Below are 19,134 nucleotides of genomic sequence, written 5' to 3' on the forward strand. Positions count from 1 at the left end.
GTGTTTATTGAGCTTTTTTTTTTTTCCTGTGCAGAATACTGCTGGAACCTGTCAGGTAGTTAGCTTTTGGTGCAAAGACAAGTATGTGTTAATCACAGATGGTCTTCCCTCCTGCTACAAAGACTGCATTTTTGTTTATTTTAGTCTGTCTCCTGTGTGGACGTCTTTGATCTTCTTGATTTCCCAAACAAAATGTTTAGCATCCTCTCTTAAAGAGTAAAAGAAATCCTATAAAAAATGTTTTGTTGCTTTACTGCATGTAACACCAGTAATTTCACCAAGGGAGACTGTTCGGCAGGCAGATGGTCCTCTGGCGGACTCTGTCAACAGGAGTTGAAAAGTCATTCTGTGACAGTTCAGAACATTACCAAAGAGAAGCTATAATGCACTGAATTTCAGAAGTGAATTTCAAAAGTGAATTTCAAAGGAAGAGAAATCTCCTTTGCTTTTTTTAGTAATGGCATAAGCAACACAGAAGGTTGGTTAGTAGCTAAGAAAGAGGAATGGCTAAAAAATCCCCCAAAGGATCTGGAAAATGGGTGTAGTCTTCAGCAGCACTGAAGATATTGTTGAGTTCTGCTCTGACAAAGCACTACCTGGAGTGTTCCTCCAGCAAACTGTCCATGTGAATGCTCAATTTAAAGTCTAGTAGGAAATCCTTCTGGTGGTTCCCTTTCAAGGTGCTGGCTCGCAGCTGAGTGCTTGTTATAAATGATCAAACCAAGAGCCAAATTTATGAAAAATTTAACAACGATTTATTGGGTCAATTACAAAAAAAATAGAATTTCGAGCAACCACCACAATCAAGACAGCGTCAGTCCCGGGTACAGGCGCTGGGTGAGACCAGAGCTTTGTCCAACAGAGTGATGGCTTCCCCTCAAAGGTTCACACTGAGTGTCTCCAGTGTCCAGTTTATTTACAGTTTATTTCACCTGAGGTATAGATGACCACATCTTTCTATTCACTTCTTTGAATGCAAATCTATTTCTATACATATGTTGAAATAGACAAAGACGGGTAGACAGAAGTCTGAGCACACAGGAGAAGTTTGAGTAAGTTTGTATCCATTCCTGAGTGCCCAGATGGATCAGGGTGAGTCCAAGTCTTGTGAGATTCCTGGGACACAGCAATTAATCATGGGCCAGGGAGGCTCCTGATGTTATCTCCCAGGTGCAGGAGACAAGGAAATCATCACTGATGGTCCAGGAAGGTTCCATTCAGACATTAAACAGGTCTGACGCTATCTTGATATTGCCAGGAATTAGTTACAATTTGAATAGAGCTTTGTTCCTGGCTGGGAGGTTAAAACATTATTTCTACAGTATTTTATACCTACATGCATCTGTTTATACAGCATGAATTAACTACATTATATATAACAGTGCTCAAGTTAGTGTGTAAGTTCCTGGTATCAACAGGATTTTGTCCACATACAGTCAGTGTGTGGTGAAGGCACAGATGTCCCATTTGGTATTTAATTCTGTCACCAACATGAGCCAAGCAGTCAAAATCCAGCCATGTGATAAAGTTCAGCATTGTGCCTGATGACAATTGCCTCCTGTTTCTTTTGTGGCAGAGGTGCTGACTGGGACACACAGCTGGATGGACAGTATGGGGTCACTGTCCACTGCCTCCTCAATGAGCTCTACAGGAAGGCAGGCCTCAATCAGGAGTGGGGCTTAATCCGTTACATTTCTGGCATACTCAAAAAGAGAGTTGAAGTCCTGGCTGAGGTATGAAATACAAATAATCCTGGTTCAGCTTCCTGCCTGGGAACAGAGATAAAACTACCAGTTTGCTGTTGGGGTTTGTGCTTGTCCTTCTGGTTTTACTTTGCAACCTACATAGTGCAACATTTTAAATTAAATATTGGTTGTTTTTCTGATCTAGAGTCTTACTGCATCCTTATCTTTCATCTGTACTGCAAACTGTGCTAATGTTGGCATGGACTGAGAATGTCACTCTGTAAATAGTTGTGAAGGCTTCATTTCATCTCTGTTAATTGGAGAACCCTAATTGTGTGCTTTGAATGCTGCAGTTGTCCCTGGTAAATGTCTGTTGCTGTTGTGATGGTATGGGCACTTCTGGAGCGCTGCTTTGTCAGGGTGCTGGTGGTGACACAAAAACATGTTCTGCCCATTTCCATCCCCTTGGGTCAACAGTCTGCCTTGTGAATGAATGCTTGGAACCATTTAAATATCCGTGACTATTAAGTGGTAACAAGAAAAATCCACTGTTAAGAGTACAGACATGATTTTGATCATTACAAAAAGGTTTTGTAAATACTTCTGAAAGTATTTGTTTAATTTTCTAGTAATCCCGTGCATATTTCTGAGGAGCTCTTTCTGTAATTCCTGGCCATTTTCAAGGCTCTCTCACATCTAGGATGCCTTATTTTAGTGGCAGTCCTGTCTGTGGGGAGCAGTTTGTGATAATCACTGTGCATGGTACTTCATTAAGCACAGAGCTTTTTGCCTTCTCAAGACACAACGGATGAGCAGTACAGACATGCTCACAAAAAGCCATGTATGTTAACTTGAAAAAGACAAAGAACTGGGGAGGAGGAATAGAGATTATCTGTTTTCTTCCATGTTGAGACAGTGCAAATTGACTCTTCAAAATCAGAGGAACACTGCTCTGTGATGTTTTTTGATTCAGGATACTAGAACAGGTAAACTGAACATCTGCTTTTAAAGGAGGTCAATATGAAAGAGTAAACACTGTGGTACTGGGGAAAGTACCTATTTCAGACAGTATCAGGAATGTGATGCAGTATTCTGGGTGCTTGTTTTAGGAGTTATGTTAGTACACAGGATTTTTTAAACTAATGCTGCCAAACTTTTCATTGATTAAAAATATTATTGTCTTAAATAAAGAACAAAACTTTATCATATGACAAGCAATGAATGCCTTTATTGATCTGCCAGCCCCACTAAAGTTCCTAATCTTATCATTATGCTGCTGATTTCACTGAGCAGGGAAACAGGCTACTTTCAAACTCTCATAACCCTGGTGACCTCAGGAGATCTTTGGCAACTATTTAACAGCATTCTGCTGGATTTGTGTGTCTGGTAATAAATAGAAATGCATTTAAATATTGCTAAAGAAATGTAATTAACTTGATTTGGTGAATTAAAAGCCATATCACTTCCACATGACACAGAGAAAGGTCTCTTGCTTTTTGTCCCCTTATGACAGGCATGCACAGACCTTCTGTCACACCACAAGCAACTTACAGTGGGCCTGCCCCCAGAACCCCGTGAGAAAATCATTACCACGTAAGTGGGAGCTCTGCCTCGGGCACAGGCTGCCCTTCATCTTCCTGCTGGTACCTTCCTGCTGCTATTACCTTCTTTTAATCCTTACTCCTTGCCCTCAAAGGGATTTGTAGCCATCCAGGTAGAATTGTAGGCACCTTTGTTCTGGGTGATTTGATGCCAGTGAAGAATTTAGTAGCTGCTTGTGCCGAGTCACTGCTACCTGTGGTTTGACTTCTTGCAGCCCTCTGCCCCCTGAGGAGCTCACAGATCTCATTTACGAAGCCAGTGGCCAAGACATCAGCATTGCAGTCCTGACACAGGTATGCAGCCTGTGCCAAAAGGCTTCTTGGGCTGTGCCAGTGCTGTGCCAGTGTTGCTGTGAGGCAGGGGAAGCCACAAAGACCCACTCTGACAGGTGCCTTTGTGGATCTGTGCTTACAGGAGATAATCATGTACCTGGCCATGTACGTCCGCTCCCAGCCCAGCCTTTTTGTGGAGATGCTCCGGCTCCGCATTGGTCTGATAATCCAGGTGATGGCCACCGAGCTGGCACGGAGTCTCAAATGCTCAGGTAGGAAGCAGCTTCATTGTAAGGGTACTTATGGTAGCATTTTTGCTTCACCCTTTGCGGCTGATCTTTTCATTGATATGTATTAATTCCTTCTATTAACCTCTTATTAACCTCTTAGTTCATATGTATAGTTACAAACCTTGAAAATCACTTTTTTTTTTTTATTTAACAAAAGATTTATCTCCTCCCAGCACCCAGTTATTCAAAGAATATCAGAGGACATTCTTTATGGAATAACTCTGTCTCTGGAATTTAAGATCCACCTGTCACCTGCTGTTGGAAGATAGCTGTCATATCTTTCCAAGTGATCTTGTTCTGTAAGGGAGCAACTGCTTTCTCATCATGAGCTACAGTGAAGTTTTGCACAAGCTAGGACATAATAAAGATTAATGCAAATAATGTTAATTCTGTGGAGTGTTTGTGGTTTAGTCCTGAAATATATTTTCTATGAAATGTGCCTACATATTAATTTTTTAAAGGAAGGACTAGCAAATGAGTAAAATGTGATTGGACTTCATTCACAGTTTCCTTAGCCAGCTTTACAGCTTGTTGTCTTCCCAGTGCCATTTGTCATTCTATTTTATTTTATTTTGTTTAACTAGGTGAAGAAGCTTCAGAGAGCTTGATGAATCTAAGCCCCTTTGATATGAAAAGTCTCCTACATCATATTCTCAGTGGGAAAGAGTTTGGAGTGGAAAGAAGCTGTAAGTTGATCATTTTTATGTTAAGTTAGATTGCCTTGCAAGTGGGGATCTATTCTTTCTGCATGTAAAATAAAGGTATAGGTAATGTATTAATCATGGGTGACCAGTGCAGGTGTATGTCTGCTGTGAAATAAACAAAACACATATGGTGGAAGCTATCCTGCACTGAAATAAGATTGTATCAAGTTTTCAGTAATAGGAAGGCAAACTTTTAAAAAGGAAGAAATTTTATGGAACCACAACAAAAGCCATTAAAAGGTCACATCTAACCTGCCTTCAAGAAGCATGTCTTTGATGCCCACATATTCCTGACTGGCACATCAGCTGTCTCCTGGGCTATTCTGTAGACCCTCAGAGACTCGTTGCAATTCCGACTAAATTTTCAATTGCTCACTGTCCTGGAAAATCAGTTTCTGGATATCCAAGAATGGATTGAGGCCCCTTACTTGATACAATCAGATTTGAACACTTGATGTGTTTCTGTGAAAGGATGCTGTCACCAAGAGCATTGCACATTTCTGAAATGATTTGTGTTTACTTCTTAGATAGAATTTAATCTATTCTTCTACCCCTAGAATGTTAAAAATATCCATTTGCTTCTCTAGTGCGACCTGTAGATTCTTCTTCATCCAGCCCTGCAATTTCTATTCATGAGATGGGGCATTCTGGAGCAACCAAAACAGAAAGAAGTGGTATTACTAAATTGAAGAGTGAGATGAAGCAGGTGAGGGTTTTCTGTCAATGCTCATCAGAAAGTACAGCTGTTCTGGAACTGTGATATGTCAGGTTTTATTCCTGCTAATTAACAAAAATTTCCAAAGTTGCTTTGATTTTAAAACTGATCACTAAATAGAGGGCAGTTAAGGGATGTTTCCTCCAAAAATGTTCTTCCTCTTTAGTTCTTGTTTCACATGCTGAATGTAGAACTTCAAAAAACTGTAATGCATTCATGTTGTCCACTGTAAAAACAGCTCTTCTATCATGTTTAGCTAAGGGAAAGTCAGATGAACAAAGAGAAGCTTTTATGCAGTGTTCGTTCTTGTACTTGGCCCAAGTGGCAAAACTGGACCACATGCCTTTTGTAAAAGATCCCTGTGGAAAAGGAATCTTGTTTTGTTTTCTTCAGGTACTGCTTCTTGAGGAATGGAGGATGATTACTGCTAGAATTTATACATACATATTCAAGTCCAATAGTTTAAATTATACTTCAACTGAGTATATGGAGAGATCACAGAAAACACAACCAAAATACTCTGAATGAATGTGACTGATGGTTTTGTTATGAGTGATTCAATTTCTCTATTTTGTGTCTCTATCAGATATAATTTTCTGTTGCTTTAAATAAATAGGAAGGTAGTGGTCAAATAAAATACATTTGTAAGAATGGTTTTATTTTTCCTCATGGGTTATTCAAACTAGGGAGAGAAGGCACCAAGAGACCTTATTGCAGCCTTGCAATATATAAAGGAGGCTTAAAGGAAAGATGAAGAGATGCTTTTTGCTAAGGCCTCTAGTGACAGGATTAGGGGCAATAGTTTGAAACTGAAAGGGTGGGTTTAGATTAGACACAAGGACACTTTTTTAATGAAGGGGTAGAGGCAGTGGAACAGATTGCCCCATGAAGCTGTGGATGCCCTGTCCCTGGAAATGTATAAGGTCAGATTGGATGGGGCTTTGAGCAGCCTAATCTAAGGAAATATTTGATGTTTTCCTTTGATTGATGAAACAGATTGAATAAACCTTCAGAAAGGAGTGGCATTTTTACATGGTCTTAACATGAAGCATTTTCTGGTGGCAGTAAAGATTAGTTAATGATTCTTCATGGGACGTGGTCAGGCAGGGAAGCAGAGACCCCAGCCCTGGTGGCTGTGTTTGAGCTGTGCCACTGCTGCAGCACCATCGTGGGTGTGGGGAGTCTGTGAAGGCGCTGCTGGCTCTGCTGCACTGGCCCGAGTTGGCCTTGGAGGTCGGTCTGAGCAGGGCTCCCAGTCAAATGGTGTGTCTGGAATCGGGGCCTTTTCGGGAAGGAGGAGGGACACGGCACTAGATGGCAGCATTATTTTGCTTGAAACACAGAGGTGGGCCTGAGCTGGAATACTTGGACCTCTCTTGACATTATGAACACAGTTCCTTTGTTGCTTTCACATTCCACAGAAACTTGGTATTTTGCACAGAGGAGGAGTCGGCTGGGTTTATTTTTGTACCCCCCCTCCACTTTGCCCTTCCTGCTTCTTCCTGCCACATCTCACTGCATTCTCTGAATAATTGACCAGTGGCTAATGCAGTGACACTTTGGCAGGGGGTTGGGTGGGGTGGTGCAGAATACACTTTGTTATTACAAGGAATATTTCAAGTACTTGTACTAACATCTCTGGAGTGTTGAGCAAATGCACCTCCCTCTTTTGTGGCTGTTCTTTCTTCAGTCAGAACCATTAACAATGAATGTGAAGACATGGCTTGGGGTGGGCAATTAGAGGAAAGTGCTCAAAGTCTGAGGTGCTGCATCCACATTTCAGCAAAACATTGCCTTGCAGCTTTTTGTTTAGTGCTGTCCATGCAGTTGGCAGCCTGCTGTCTCTCCAGCAAGATGACCTTCTCATGCCAAGAGAAGCTGGTGGCATTGCAACAAATGGGGAATGGAAGTAGGGAGCTCAGTTTTTCCCTCAGCCCCAAGCCACAGGAAGCTTTTGCTTGCATCTTAATCTGGTTTTTGTGCTGGCCACGCTGGGAGCTCCATGGGTGGCATGGGCTGCCAAACAGGCTCCTGGCATGGTGGGCTCTGCCTCATGGTGGCCCTGGGAATCAGCAGCAGCTGCCCTGGTATCAGCTGCAGTGCAGCACTGCGTGAGGCCAGGGGTTGCTGCAGTTTTTGCCTGAGTACCTGAGGTTATTCTGTATTTCTTCTCCTTGCACCTGTGTGTTACCTAACCTTGTCTGTGTTCTGTTCTCCTGCCTGTCTGACGTTGGTGTCTGGTTTTGTTTTGTAGTTCTTTCATGAGGGGCACTCCATGTCCAGCAGCATGTTTGCTTCCACGGTAAAACACCATCTGTAGCTCTGCACCTGCCCTTCACCCTGTGTTTGTGTGGAAGGGTCTTGGTTCTAGACACCTCCTGTCTTCTCCTGCCTAAAACCTTGGTTTAAAACCCTTCCTCTTTGTCTTGTCTCCATTGGGAACCAATTCTTATTAGTAATGTCCTAATAGAAGTTGAGTCTCATGTTTAGACACACTTAGTTCTTCTGCAGCTTAAGCAGTTGTAGCAGACAAAGTCTATAGCAGATTTAGCTACTTGATAGTGGATTGTTACAGGTGTCTTCAGCATGTAAAAGTAATGCAGTGTTGATAAATGCTGACAGCCTCTGGACAGTGGGGAGCCCAGAACAGCTTCCAGTTGCAGAGATAGGGGTTGCATGGGTATCTCTTCAAGAAGTCATCTTCTTTCAAGGCAGAGAACTGTAGCTCTTCCTAAGTTCTCACTGTCTGCGTCTTCTGACTTACTGTCAGTGGCACACCTCCCAAACGCCCTAAAAACACAGCTGTAGAGCAGGGAGTTCTGTCTGGCGTGGTCAGTTTGCAGGGCAAAGGAACAGCAAGGATTGGAACATCAAAGGAGCACCAAGTGTGCCTCATGGACATTAGTAGTAGTGGAAATGGACTGTTTGCTGCTGGGGACTTCTTTGCAGAGCTTGGCTATGTAGAGTCTATGAGCCTGCAGTTTCCAAACATGCAGTTTGCAGTCATTCTCCTCCTTCCCCATAACATTGCTCAGGTAGCTTCTTATTTGGAGATAAGAGGATTTAAGATGGCACTTTCAGAGAAGTCCTTTATGGGCTGAAAGTAGCAGGTATCAAAAGGGAAGGAGAACACAGAAGAGTACAGTCTCTGGGAGTGCAAGGAATGGGCAGACTGTGTGTGTGAAAATCACAACAGCAATTTGGTGGTAGTGCCCCAAGTTTGAAAATTATCTGCTGCCTAACTTAGTGTTCAGACCTGGTAGAGTAAAATAACAGAGCAACAAGGGCAATAAAGGAAACAAGGCTAATACATACAGACAGGCAGGCATGATGATGTTGGGGCTTCATCAAGTCAATTTTTAATCTACTTACTTTAATGGAGCTTTTGCATGAGGGCCTCTCTTGCTGGATTTATGATGCTTTGATACTTTTACAGCACTGAGCCCCATGTCCAAGTGAGTGGGACCTCCCTGCAGATCCCCCACCTTGCACACCAGTGACACTGCCCTGGAGGCAGCTTGGGCTTGTTAAAATAGTCAGATGTTGCATTAAACCAAGCAGTGAAGTTGACTGGGTTATGCCACACTGAAGTGCTTGCCTGCTTTGTTGAGAAATGATGGAAGTACTGGAGAAATGAAACTTGTTGCAAAGGGGAGAGATGGGGGTGAAGGATCAGTCCCATCCCATCATCCTGTACGACACCAAGGCCTGTATTTTTTCCCTGGTTCCCAGGCAGCATTAGAACAGAAAAGTATTGGCCAGGAGTGGCACTTGGGATGGTAGAAAGCAACTAACCCAAGCTTTAATGTCCTTACAGAGGGGCAGTACTCCATCCTCTCCCACCAGCTCTTCTCCGACTGGCTCCGGCGGGGACATGAGCTGGGGGGACAGAAAAGGGCAGTGGCTGCGCAGAAGGAGGCTGGATGGTGCTATTAACAGAGTCCCTGTTGGCTTTTATGAGAAAGTGTGGAAGATCCTTCAGAAGGTAAGCTGAATGCTGTGGAGGAAGCAAACAAGCTGTAACTTGGGAAGGTGGTGGTCCAGGGGTGGCATCTTGCCAGGAGTGGAAGTTGGTTGGCAGGTGGAAGCCAGAGTCACTGGTAGAAAGGTGTCTCTAGAACACAAGCTCATGTGTTTCTTTGAAAGTGTGTTTTTCTCTGAAACCACCAATGCTGAATTTTGGCTGAATGACTGTTCCACTGCTGCCTGTTGTGCATGCCCTGGCCTAAGGCACATTGTGAATGCACCTAAAGGGCACTGCAGTGCAATGCAGCTCTGTGCTCCAGGCCACAAAAGCTGTGAGAAATGAAGTAGGAAACTGCTCTAACTCTTCCAGAATATATTGAAACCTCTTGCTGGATCTTCTGAGCTGTATGGCATTCTTAATGTTTTTTGTTTGGTTGGTTAGTTTTAAGTGAAAAGTAAGTCCTTGCCAGCAGCTTGGATATCAGGGGTATAGAAATGTAAAAATAAATGCAACTCTTCAGGAAGAAGGAGAAGGAATTACAAATTTTAACTTATTTCAAAGTGATTATGCACCTGCTTTTCTGCTTTGCTGGATCCAGGCCAGCATTTGGCACCTTGCAGCACTGAGCTGTTCATGCTTGCTTAGTTGGGAAAAGAGTGCATCACCAATTTAGGTTGGTTTGTCCTTCTAAAATCCCTTACACTGAAGCTGTTAGTGTTGATATCAGCCAAGACAAATCATAAATGACCTCTTGGCTATTTACTCTATTTAATAGCCTCTTGGCTATTAATAGGATCTTCCAGCAGAGTGAGCATCACTTCTGACCTAATGTAATAGCTGGAAGTAATTGTATGTTTTTTCTGGCTGTTAAAATTAATTGAGCTTATCTTCAGTATTTCATTCTTAAAATCTTTTTTTATTTTAAAATCTGTCTCCTCTTCTTGGTATGTTTCTATTCTATACCTCACATACCCAGATGTGTCCCTCTTTAACCTGCCTTTCCACCATTAAGGTTTTGTCATTGTTTCCTTTCTACCACCTGTTATTTCTCTCCCCCAGTGGTTGACATCCTGAAGTGTGGTGTCCTGGATCTGAAACACATAACTAAATGTTGTTCTAGTGAAAATGAAAAAAGGTTCTTGCTTTTGTGGTCTGTTGTCTTGCTTTTGTGTTATCTTTATTTCCAAACCCCTTCCAGCAGAATGCTCCCATTGATTTGTTCCCTCCTTTGTGTGCCTTTGCTGTAGTGGCTCCTGAAGTGCTCTGCTTCATTAGCTGGGCTGGAGCACAGCGTGCTCTGGTGTGTCATGTCAGGCTATTTCTAATCTTTACCAGTTACATAATAACTTCTTCAGGAAGGATAAAATAATATTTTTGAACAGGGCTTTTTGTGTCATTTGAGGTTTTTTTGCTTTGGTTATTTTTTTTTTTCCTAACTGAAAGTTGTTACATATTGGCTTAGAACAGAGAACCCTCAGATTGACTTGCAAGAACTGTAATTTCTGTTCACTCTTGAAATGTTTCAGTGCCATGGTCTGTCCATTGATGGGTATGTCCTTCCTTCTTCAACCACCAGAGAGGTACAGTAAAATGCCCATGATTTTCTAGCCACATGTCTGAATATTTGGATTGACAGTGTAGGATGCGGCAGAGCCTGTTACAGATTCTTGGTTTTACTTTTAGAACATCTGGACCTTCCCCCAGCACCTCTGCCAGCTTCTCTGGGTCTGTGCAGGTGAATTCCTGCAGGCAGGCCTGGGAGGAGGCTTGTGACAGGTTTTCCCTTTGCCTTTTCACCCTCACTGTCCCCCTGTGCCCGCTGGGAGGCTCCAGAGAGGGAGGCTGACCCAGCCCTTAGGGCGGAAGGTGAGGCAGCACAGACTGCTGGAATAAAGAGGACATGTTACTTATTTTTTTTATATGCTGCAACAGCAGGCAATGTATTTTGGCTTCACAGTCTCAGAAGGAAATACCAGTTAAGGATGATTGTTTCTAACCAAAGCTTTAGCTCTTTAGATCCATAATATTTCCTTGCACTTTTTTCTTAGCTGGATTCTGCCTTTAGATGCTCTGGCAAATTTTGAATTCACATCTATAAAATAAACTCTTGTGAATAGAAATCCATCAGTGCAAGAGTGCTGCTTGTGTGCCCAAGACTGTTTTCCTGAGTGTTTCCCTCAGATTTGTCTTTGGCTTCCTTCTTTTCTGAGGAACTATGGTAACAGTGGTAACAGCTGAAGAGAGGAGCTGAAATTTTCTGCCAAATTTAAATGGTGGGGTTTGTGGCTTTTTTTCCAGAAAGGAGAGCTTTATTTATTCCTATTGTGTAGATAAAGAGCCTTCTATTTTTAGCCTGTCAGACCTGGACAGTATCTAATTTTGCTGTTTAAAGCAATTGTATAAAATAAGCACAAACTTCCTAAGGCAACATAACATCCCCAGAGCTATGCCACTGCAAATTAAGCTGCTCTGCAAACAGAAGAGTGCTATTCCTGCATGGCAAAGCTCAGGGGTTATTTAAAAATCATCCCTCTAAGCAGGTGGTTGTTTTTAAAACTCAGTACTAAGTTTGGCTTTGCAACTCACCTGCAATGCCAGAAAGAAATGTACGAGGCAGAGTGTGTGAGACCACAGCCTGAGGAGCAAAGAGTTAATGTGCCAGCTAAGCCTCAGCAGCACTGAGTGCAAGTGAGATGTGTGTGATGGGTGCAGGGCTGGAGCAGGCTCTGGACGTTGTGTAACTGTTTGCAGAATCAGGTCTGGCAGCACGAAAACTTTCTGTAAGTGCTAAAGCTGCACAAACGCTTTGTTCGCTTCAGTCAGTCTGCCCCCATGTGCAGAGAGGAGCATATGTTCCAGTGCTTGCAGGAGGTGAGGAGCTAGTCTTTTGGATTTGGCAGTTTGTCTTTCCATTTCCACTCAAATTTGGCAGATGACCCCGTGTGAAATCAAGTTTGCAGTGCACGTGGAGTCGGTGCTGAACCACGTCCCCCAGCCCGAGTACAGGCAGCTGCTGGTGGAGGCCATCCTGGTGCTGACCTTCCTGTCGGACATCGAGGTCAGCAGCATCGGGGGCATCATCCACGTGGACAGAATCGTGCACATGGCCAATGACCTCTTTCTGCAGGAGCTGGTGAGCTCAAAGGGCAGTGGGGGAAGCCTCCCCCTTTCAAAATTATCCCCTGCTCTTTTTTTAATGTGTGTGATGAACTTGATTTTGTCCTGGCTCTTCCTCCTACAAAGGCAGACCAAATCACTTAAATATCTTCTGGAAATATATTTGGGAAAACTAATGTAAGAATCATGGGAGATTTAAAGGGAATAAATTTGCAGTGGCTAACAAGCTCTGAAGTACAAGGGTAGATTGAAGTCCTGCTTTATCAAGGCATTGCTATTACCAATATTTGAGTAATCCCACACATTCCTCCCCAAAGGACAAAAATCCATGAAGTTACATGTTTTTCATTTACTTGCACTGATTCAACTAAGTCATGGGGGCCCTATTGTAATCCTGATTAGGGTTTTCATGAGGGGAAAGAGAATTGCTTTCAGTATTCAGCACAAATAAAAAATCATAATGTGGTAGGGTTTTTTCCCAGTAAATAAGCATGCATGCCTAACTTGCTCTACTTTTGCTTGTGTCTTTACAGAAATCATTTGGAGCTACTGGTAGTATCTTGGAGAAAGACACAGCCACAGGAATTTGCCACTTTTTTTATGATAGTGCTCCCAGTGGAGCCTATGGCACCATGACTTACCTAACAAAAGCCATAATTATTTATTTACACGATTTCCTGCCCAGCACAGGCTGTGCAATGCAGTAAGTGAAGCCTCACATGGGAGGAAAGGCTCAGAGGCTCTTCCTCCTCAGTTCCCTGTCACAAACCCCTTGGTTGCTGCCTGTGTGTGTGCCATGCACTCACTCAGCAGTTGGCACTGCTGGGGATGCTCTGTGACACCTACTGCTGGGGACAGGGAGCTGGAATTTGGCCTGGTTTTAGGAGAGTGTGTGAGAAATAACAAATAGTGAGGCTCATTCTGCCCAAAGTGCATAAATGTAATTCGTATTAAATTAGCAAGAATTATACAGTTCTGCCAAGAGGAAAACAGATAACTCTGTGGAGATCAAAAGGCATAATGAAACAAGGGAGCTGCATCTCAGGCATAGAGTCTCACAAATAAGGGAAGTGATGGAATTCATTAATTTTTCTCCTGCTGTGTGTAAATGTACATCATTGTGAATCACTAATGCACAGTGTGAAACATCCAGGGAAATGTAAATTAGAGGAGTAAGAGTAACTTGAAATAACGTGGTGATATTTCTAGTACACTTTTATCCTGATTCTCTTCTCATTTGCACCTAGTCAGTGCAGGGCTAATGCCAGCAGGGACAAACATCCTACAAAATCCACTAATTTGGGAGGATAGCCTCTGTCAGGAAGCTGCATCTGTCTTTAATCTGAATAGCTTCCTTCCCTGCATCCCCAGGACTTCAGGGGCAAAATCTCAAGACTCCAGCTTCTCCAGTGTGACAGACAGTTTTATGCCTGTAATCCTTTCCTCTGAATGGAGCAAGATAAACCTCATCCACTTGAGCACCCTTTCCAAGTCTCCTGATCATTTCCCTCACAAACAGCCTCAGAGTTAAGAATGGCATAATTGTGGCCTTTCCAGTGTAGCATGAGTTTATGGAAGGCTTTGATGTTTCTCTTTGTTTTGGTTTGGTTTTTTCTTTTTTTTTTTTCTTTTTATTTCCTTTGCCATTTTTTCTTTCTTCTTTTTAGTTTGAAGTCACTGGTCTCATGTAATTAGGGCTTGGGCTGCCTGAAGTCTCCCTGCAGACAGTTCCCAGGTTAATGCTGTCAGCTGGAAGCTCTGAGGTGCTGCAGGGAGTAGGTGCATCCTGCATGGAAATGACTCCTTGGTCATTTATAAACTGAAAAGAGAGTTTGGCAGCCTCTGGAGAGGGAAGCCCTGCCTCACCCCAGGCACTGGCTGTGGTTTTCCTTGTGCCTGTGCTGCTGGCTTTGCCACCAGCCACATGAGCATCTGGCTAACAGCTTAGGAAAGTGGCAGTAGCTTCAGCATCCCATGGCCACAGACAGGCTCCCTCAGTAGCCCTGCTGCCATGTGAGCAGAAAGGATCAGAGCAATTCTGTCTTGCCAGCGAGAGGTGAAAGAGCAGATAGGCCTGTAAAGATAAGAACTTTCTGAGCTATATAAGCCTGACAGCCTGCCTGCTGTCCTCTCCACAGTCACTGCTGCTACAGCAGTTCCTGGGAACTGGCTCAAGAGAGTGGAGGTGTAGGAGGCCTTGGTGTGATGTGATTTAATGTTTTTTCAGAGACCAGAGGAGTTTGGTAGTCCAGAGGACCAGGAGTCCTGTGTTGGCCACCATGGGAACCATGGGCCTGTGCAGGGGCCAGTGTAAAGTGACAGTTCAGGTACAATTAGCACTTGGGTGTGGAAGTTATTTTATTGGCGTGGTGCCTGTTTTGTAAGGGTTTGCCTTTGTTATTATTTGGTGTGGGTTTTTTAACTTTTTATATGTTTTGTGAGAGTTCACTTGGCTTGTTTCCCAGTGAAAGGAAGTAAAATCCTTTGTCTAGTTTAAGCAGATGGGACAGTGCAGAATACAAGCACAACAAGAGCAAGGTGATATTTTTTATTCTACCCAGTATCATACAAAAAGTAGTAGCAGTTATTTTTGCTTTTCTTCTTGAATCCTAGATTGAGAGAGATGCAAGATGATTTTTTGCTCAGATTTCTAGTTGTTTTTTTTAACCTACTGTGTTGTTTTCAGAAACAAGAAGGCTGATGTTGTTTTTTCATGCAGCTGCATTGAAGGTCTAAAGCATGAAATGTATGGCCTAACATACCTGGACACCCCTAACACCTCTTTGTTTTTAAATGGGAGTGTCATTAGTGTCTTTACCATCAAATTCACATTATGACCTAGGTTATGGTATATTCATGATGACACAATGAATTACCACATGGAATGCAGGCAATTGGAAAGTATTTATGTGGTAATTTGAAGAGTTTAGGTATCTATCTGGTGGTGCAGGGGGCTACTCAAACACAAGAGCAGTGGAAGGCAGCTTTATGTTCCTTGCAGGGTGAGGCACAGCTGCACAGGAGCTGGCAGAATGAGGACCTGTGTCCAGCTCAGAGCTCACAGCACATGCTGGCCCCAGCCCTGCTCCCCAGGCCTGTGTCCCCCCTGCTCACACTGTTGCCTTCCCCCTGCTGCTAGCAGGGACATGGGCTTGTCAAACTAAACAGATCAAAAGTGCCATTGATCTCCCTCAGCTGCTGGTCCCACAGGCTACTGTGAAAGCTGAATGGGTGGAGTGCAAAGTTTGTCTGGCTTCTCTCCTGTAATTGTAGTCTCCTTGCTCAGGGAAAGAGTCCTGCTGGTTCCTGGAAGGTGCAGGTGAGCACACAGTCCTTGGCTGCCCTGCAAAGGGGCAGCCACTTCCTGTGGGGTAGTGAAACACCTGGCCTGCCCCATGTGGGCATGGGACACTGCAGGAATGTGTCACCCCTCTGGCAGCAGCCAGGGCCTCGAGTGAAGCGAGAGCTTCACTGAGTCAGTCCAAATCCAACCTTGGGCACTTTCTGGAGTGGTTGGCAGGTCAGAGCAGAGTTGCCCAGAAAGCAGGAGAGAGATGCTGCCAGTGGTGGCAGCTGTAGCTGTGGGGTGAGAGCTTGGCACTTATCTGCAGGCTGATTCAGGCACTGATTAAAGGACCACTCACATCTGGAGTATTAAGTGGCTGCTGCACAGAATCATGACTGAAAAAAGGGATTGAGGATATAGAAGGGTTATAGAAGAAGAGCTTCTGCTCAAACAGTTTGGATTTAAGTACAAGCAGCAGGGCTTTTCCCCAGTCCCAGTTTCAGTCTCAAGTGGCATTTTTTCCCAGCTTTAGATGGTTCACAGTTACTCCCCGTGCCACCCCCCTTCTGTCAGGAGCCAGGGGCCCTTTGTGCCACCAGCAGCTGACAGGACAGGCTTTCTGGTTTGGCTCAGTGATTCAGCTCCTCTCATACCTCAGTCCTGAATCCCCAAGGGGCTCTCCCTGCCTGCTGAGTGAAGCTGTGCTGCAACTGTACCTTGGCATCCCCTCTCAGGAAGTGATCCCTTGAGGCCAGTCCCCTTCGTGCCAGTTCAGGAATGTGTCCTTAGTGGGGGACATCCACACTGGAGGCTGCCAGCCATCCTTCAGAGCTCCTGTGTCTCGCTGTACAGCCCAGCCTTGTCCTCTTTACTGGGGAAGGTGGCAAAGGGGACTCCAGAGCTGCAGCGTCCAGTCCCACCTTGTCACTTCACACCCACCGCATGGAGGTCAACACTGGGAAGCAAGATCCCACCACACACAGAGGTGTTGGCCCATTGTAAGTGGAGCCTTTTTGTAACTCCACTGGAATAAGGTGGGACTGATCATCATAGTGCATAGATCAGAATGACTGCATGCTCAAAATATACATTATGTATTACCAACGCCATTAAAGTTTCACTGTAAATTTTGTTTGTACTATTAAAGATTTTTCTTTCCCCTCCTCCAAGGCAGTAGAAATAAGTGTGTGCATGTTTGTTCACTCATCTCTCAAGTTACAAAATACTTCTGGAAAAGTGTTCTGTATTTAATAGTAGAAAATAAGATTTAAGAGAGACAGCATTGCCTTAAGCTTGGACTGCTGTTGCATTCTGGATTGGAAGGATGCTTTTTTTGTACTTTCAACACTTCTATTAATGAAACCGAGCTGCTTTACTTAGCTCATCTTTAGCTATTAAAATTTAAAAAGGGACTAGTTTGGAACTTTTCCCTACCCAAAAAGCACTTTATGTGCTTTGGATTTACTGAGGTTGAATGAGGTAATACAGTTACCAAAAAGCTCCTGCTCTTGATGTTGCTTTCAGAGTGTAAGATGCAAGAGAATTAGGTTCAGATTTCCTGACTTCTCCCCCTTGGGAATTGACAGGGTGGTACTGGCAGGAATGGGAATATCGACTTGCAGTCAGTGAAAGGAGACAGGAATGTCAGTGCAAGAGTCTTCAATCTTTCTGCCTTCCAAAAACTCAATTTCAGAATCTCTCAGTTTCCTTTTCTTGGCAAAGAATTTATTTTTAACTATGTGCAAGAATATTTAGATTTGCTAGTATCAAAATATGGTTACTCTTGTGTTCTTACTCATTTCTCTTTTTAAGAAACCCAGTTCATCCTCAGGAAGAGTGTTCTGTGGTGATTGGGGCAGGCTACAAAACACAGGCAGAGACACCCCCCTTAGGCATTGCTCAGAAAGCTAAAGCTTTATTCTGTGATCTATCACGAGTTGCATTAACATGCTGTGGATTTAGCCTTCATCAAGGTCACGAGTTAGCACGGAATCACCGAATCCCAGAATGGATCATGCTGGAAGAGACCACCCTGAATCACCTGCTCAGACAGGGTCATCCCATAACACAGAGCACAGGACTACATCCACGTGGTTCTTGAATATCTCCAGTGAGGGAGGCTCCACACCCTCTCTGGGCAGTCTGTGCCAGTGCTCAGTCACTGCACAGGAAATAACTTCTTGCTCATGTTCAGGTGGAACTTCCTGTGCATCAGTTTCTGCCCATTGCCTCTTGTCCTGCTGCTCAGCACCACTGTGAAGAGCCTGGCTCCATCTCAGAAACAGTTGTGATTGTTTCAGAGCTCCAAATCCCAACAAATATGGGGAAAAGTAACCAGAGGCAAGAGGAAGTATAAGTGCAAATGTAAACACCTTTCAACCAAGATCCTCTCAGTTGTGCCTGTAAACTTGTAGAAGGATAAGAGATTGACCTGGAATAATTTAATTCCTCTGAATCATGCAAAGAGCAAGATTAAATGCAGAACTATTCTTTTGAACCAGATGCTTCCTCCCTGTTTTCCTCTCCTGCAATGGACACCCCACAGCCAGCTCTCTCGTGCCTGTTCCATCACCAGGGTGGCTCTGGTATGTTCCTTGTGGTTATCAGTGCTCTCAGCTGAGGACTGCTGGCAGACACATACCAAAGCCTCTCTCCCTACACAGATGTAGGCATGACCTTGGCAATGTTCAGGGATTAGATTGGTGGGGGAGATGCCAAGAGGAGGGGATGAACTGTAAGGTGCTGGCAGTGTGTGGCAGTGACACAGTAATACTGTAAGTGTGGGTTTTCATCTCCTCTATCCCATTATTAGCAGGTACAGATCATCCAGGAAGGGCTAAATAAAGGCTTGCACTGTGACCCTATCAAGCAGCCCCTTTATGACTAATGACAGCAAGCTGAGCTTCCAAGACAACCCATGAGAAATTCTGCCTTTTCAAGAGGTTGCCTTTTTCTCAAGTCTGTGAACAACATGAAAGGCCTCTAAAAATTCATTGAAGTCAATGTGGCCATCTTTGTTGTAGTCTATGCTGAGGACTAACTTGTCAATGGAGTCATCCTGTATATCAATGCCCAGGTGAGAAGTGAACAGTCTCCATGTCTGGCTGAATTCCTCAAGAGAAATCAAACCTAAAGGAGACAGACAAGAGGTTGCTTTTGGCAGTGTTGTTTTCCCTTCCTGCATAAACACACACATGCACTCTCCTTCACTGTAAGAAAGTTACCTGCCTACCATGCTGGGGTTACTGCTTTCATTATTGAAGCACATTTTTACTTTAGGTAATGATTGAATGCTTCTGACAGTGGAATTGAGAAAGCAGTAAAGAGTAAGACTTGAGTGGAAGGGAGAAAAAGCCCCCAAAAGAGTGAAGCCAATACTGGAGCTGAGGTATGTGAGAATCTTTTCTTGTTAAGCTCTGTGCACCATCCCTTATATGATTCCAGCCTGACTGCTTAAAGTAGGTTCCACTAAACTGGAGAAACAATATCACCTCTG

General features: G+C 43.8%; 2 protein-coding genes across 8 annotated transcripts in view; one reads left to right on the forward strand and one right to left on the reverse strand.

Moving 5' to 3' along the window:
- Nucleotides 1-16,807, forward strand: part of PHKA2 (phosphorylase kinase regulatory subunit alpha 2) — a 45,171-nt gene extending 28,364 nt beyond the window's left edge. The window contains exons 22-32 of one of the 3 annotated variants that reach the window (XM_005484333.4): nucleotides 1,577-1,733; nucleotides 3,199-3,278; nucleotides 3,502-3,580; nucleotides 3,702-3,831; nucleotides 4,434-4,535; nucleotides 5,141-5,259; nucleotides 7,523-7,570; nucleotides 9,086-9,253; nucleotides 10,762-10,815; nucleotides 12,168-12,368; nucleotides 12,886-16,807. In XM_005484333.4, coding sequence (XP_005484390.2) covers nucleotides 1,577-1,733; nucleotides 3,199-3,278; nucleotides 3,502-3,580; nucleotides 3,702-3,831; nucleotides 4,434-4,535; nucleotides 5,141-5,259; nucleotides 7,523-7,570; nucleotides 9,086-9,253; nucleotides 10,762-10,815; nucleotides 12,168-12,368; nucleotides 12,886-13,059 — 1,312 coding nt within the window. In that variant the 3' untranslated portion in view covers nucleotides 13,060-16,807. The other 2 variants (XM_005484335.4, XM_014265190.3) reach the window with 2 other exon arrangements.
- Nucleotides 16,808-17,537: 730 nt separating this feature from the next.
- PPEF1 (protein phosphatase with EF-hand domain 1) overlaps nucleotides 17,538-19,134 on the reverse strand; it is a 39,199-nt gene continuing 37,602 nt past the window's right edge. For all 5 annotated transcript variants that reach the window (XM_074534650.1, XM_026791867.2, XM_005484331.4 and 2 more), the window contains one exon: nucleotides 17,538-18,767. In XM_074534650.1, the coding sequence (XP_074390751.1) occupies nucleotides 18,574-18,767 (194 nt within the window). In that variant the 3' untranslated portion in view covers nucleotides 17,538-18,573. The remainder of the gene's footprint in view (nucleotides 18,768-19,134) is intronic.

This window comes from Zonotrichia albicollis, chromosome 2 (assembly GCF_047830755.1).
Source record: "Zonotrichia albicollis isolate bZonAlb1 chromosome 2, bZonAlb1.hap1, whole genome shotgun sequence".
NCBI classification, from domain to species: Eukaryota; Metazoa; Chordata; class Aves; order Passeriformes; family Passerellidae; genus Zonotrichia; species Zonotrichia albicollis.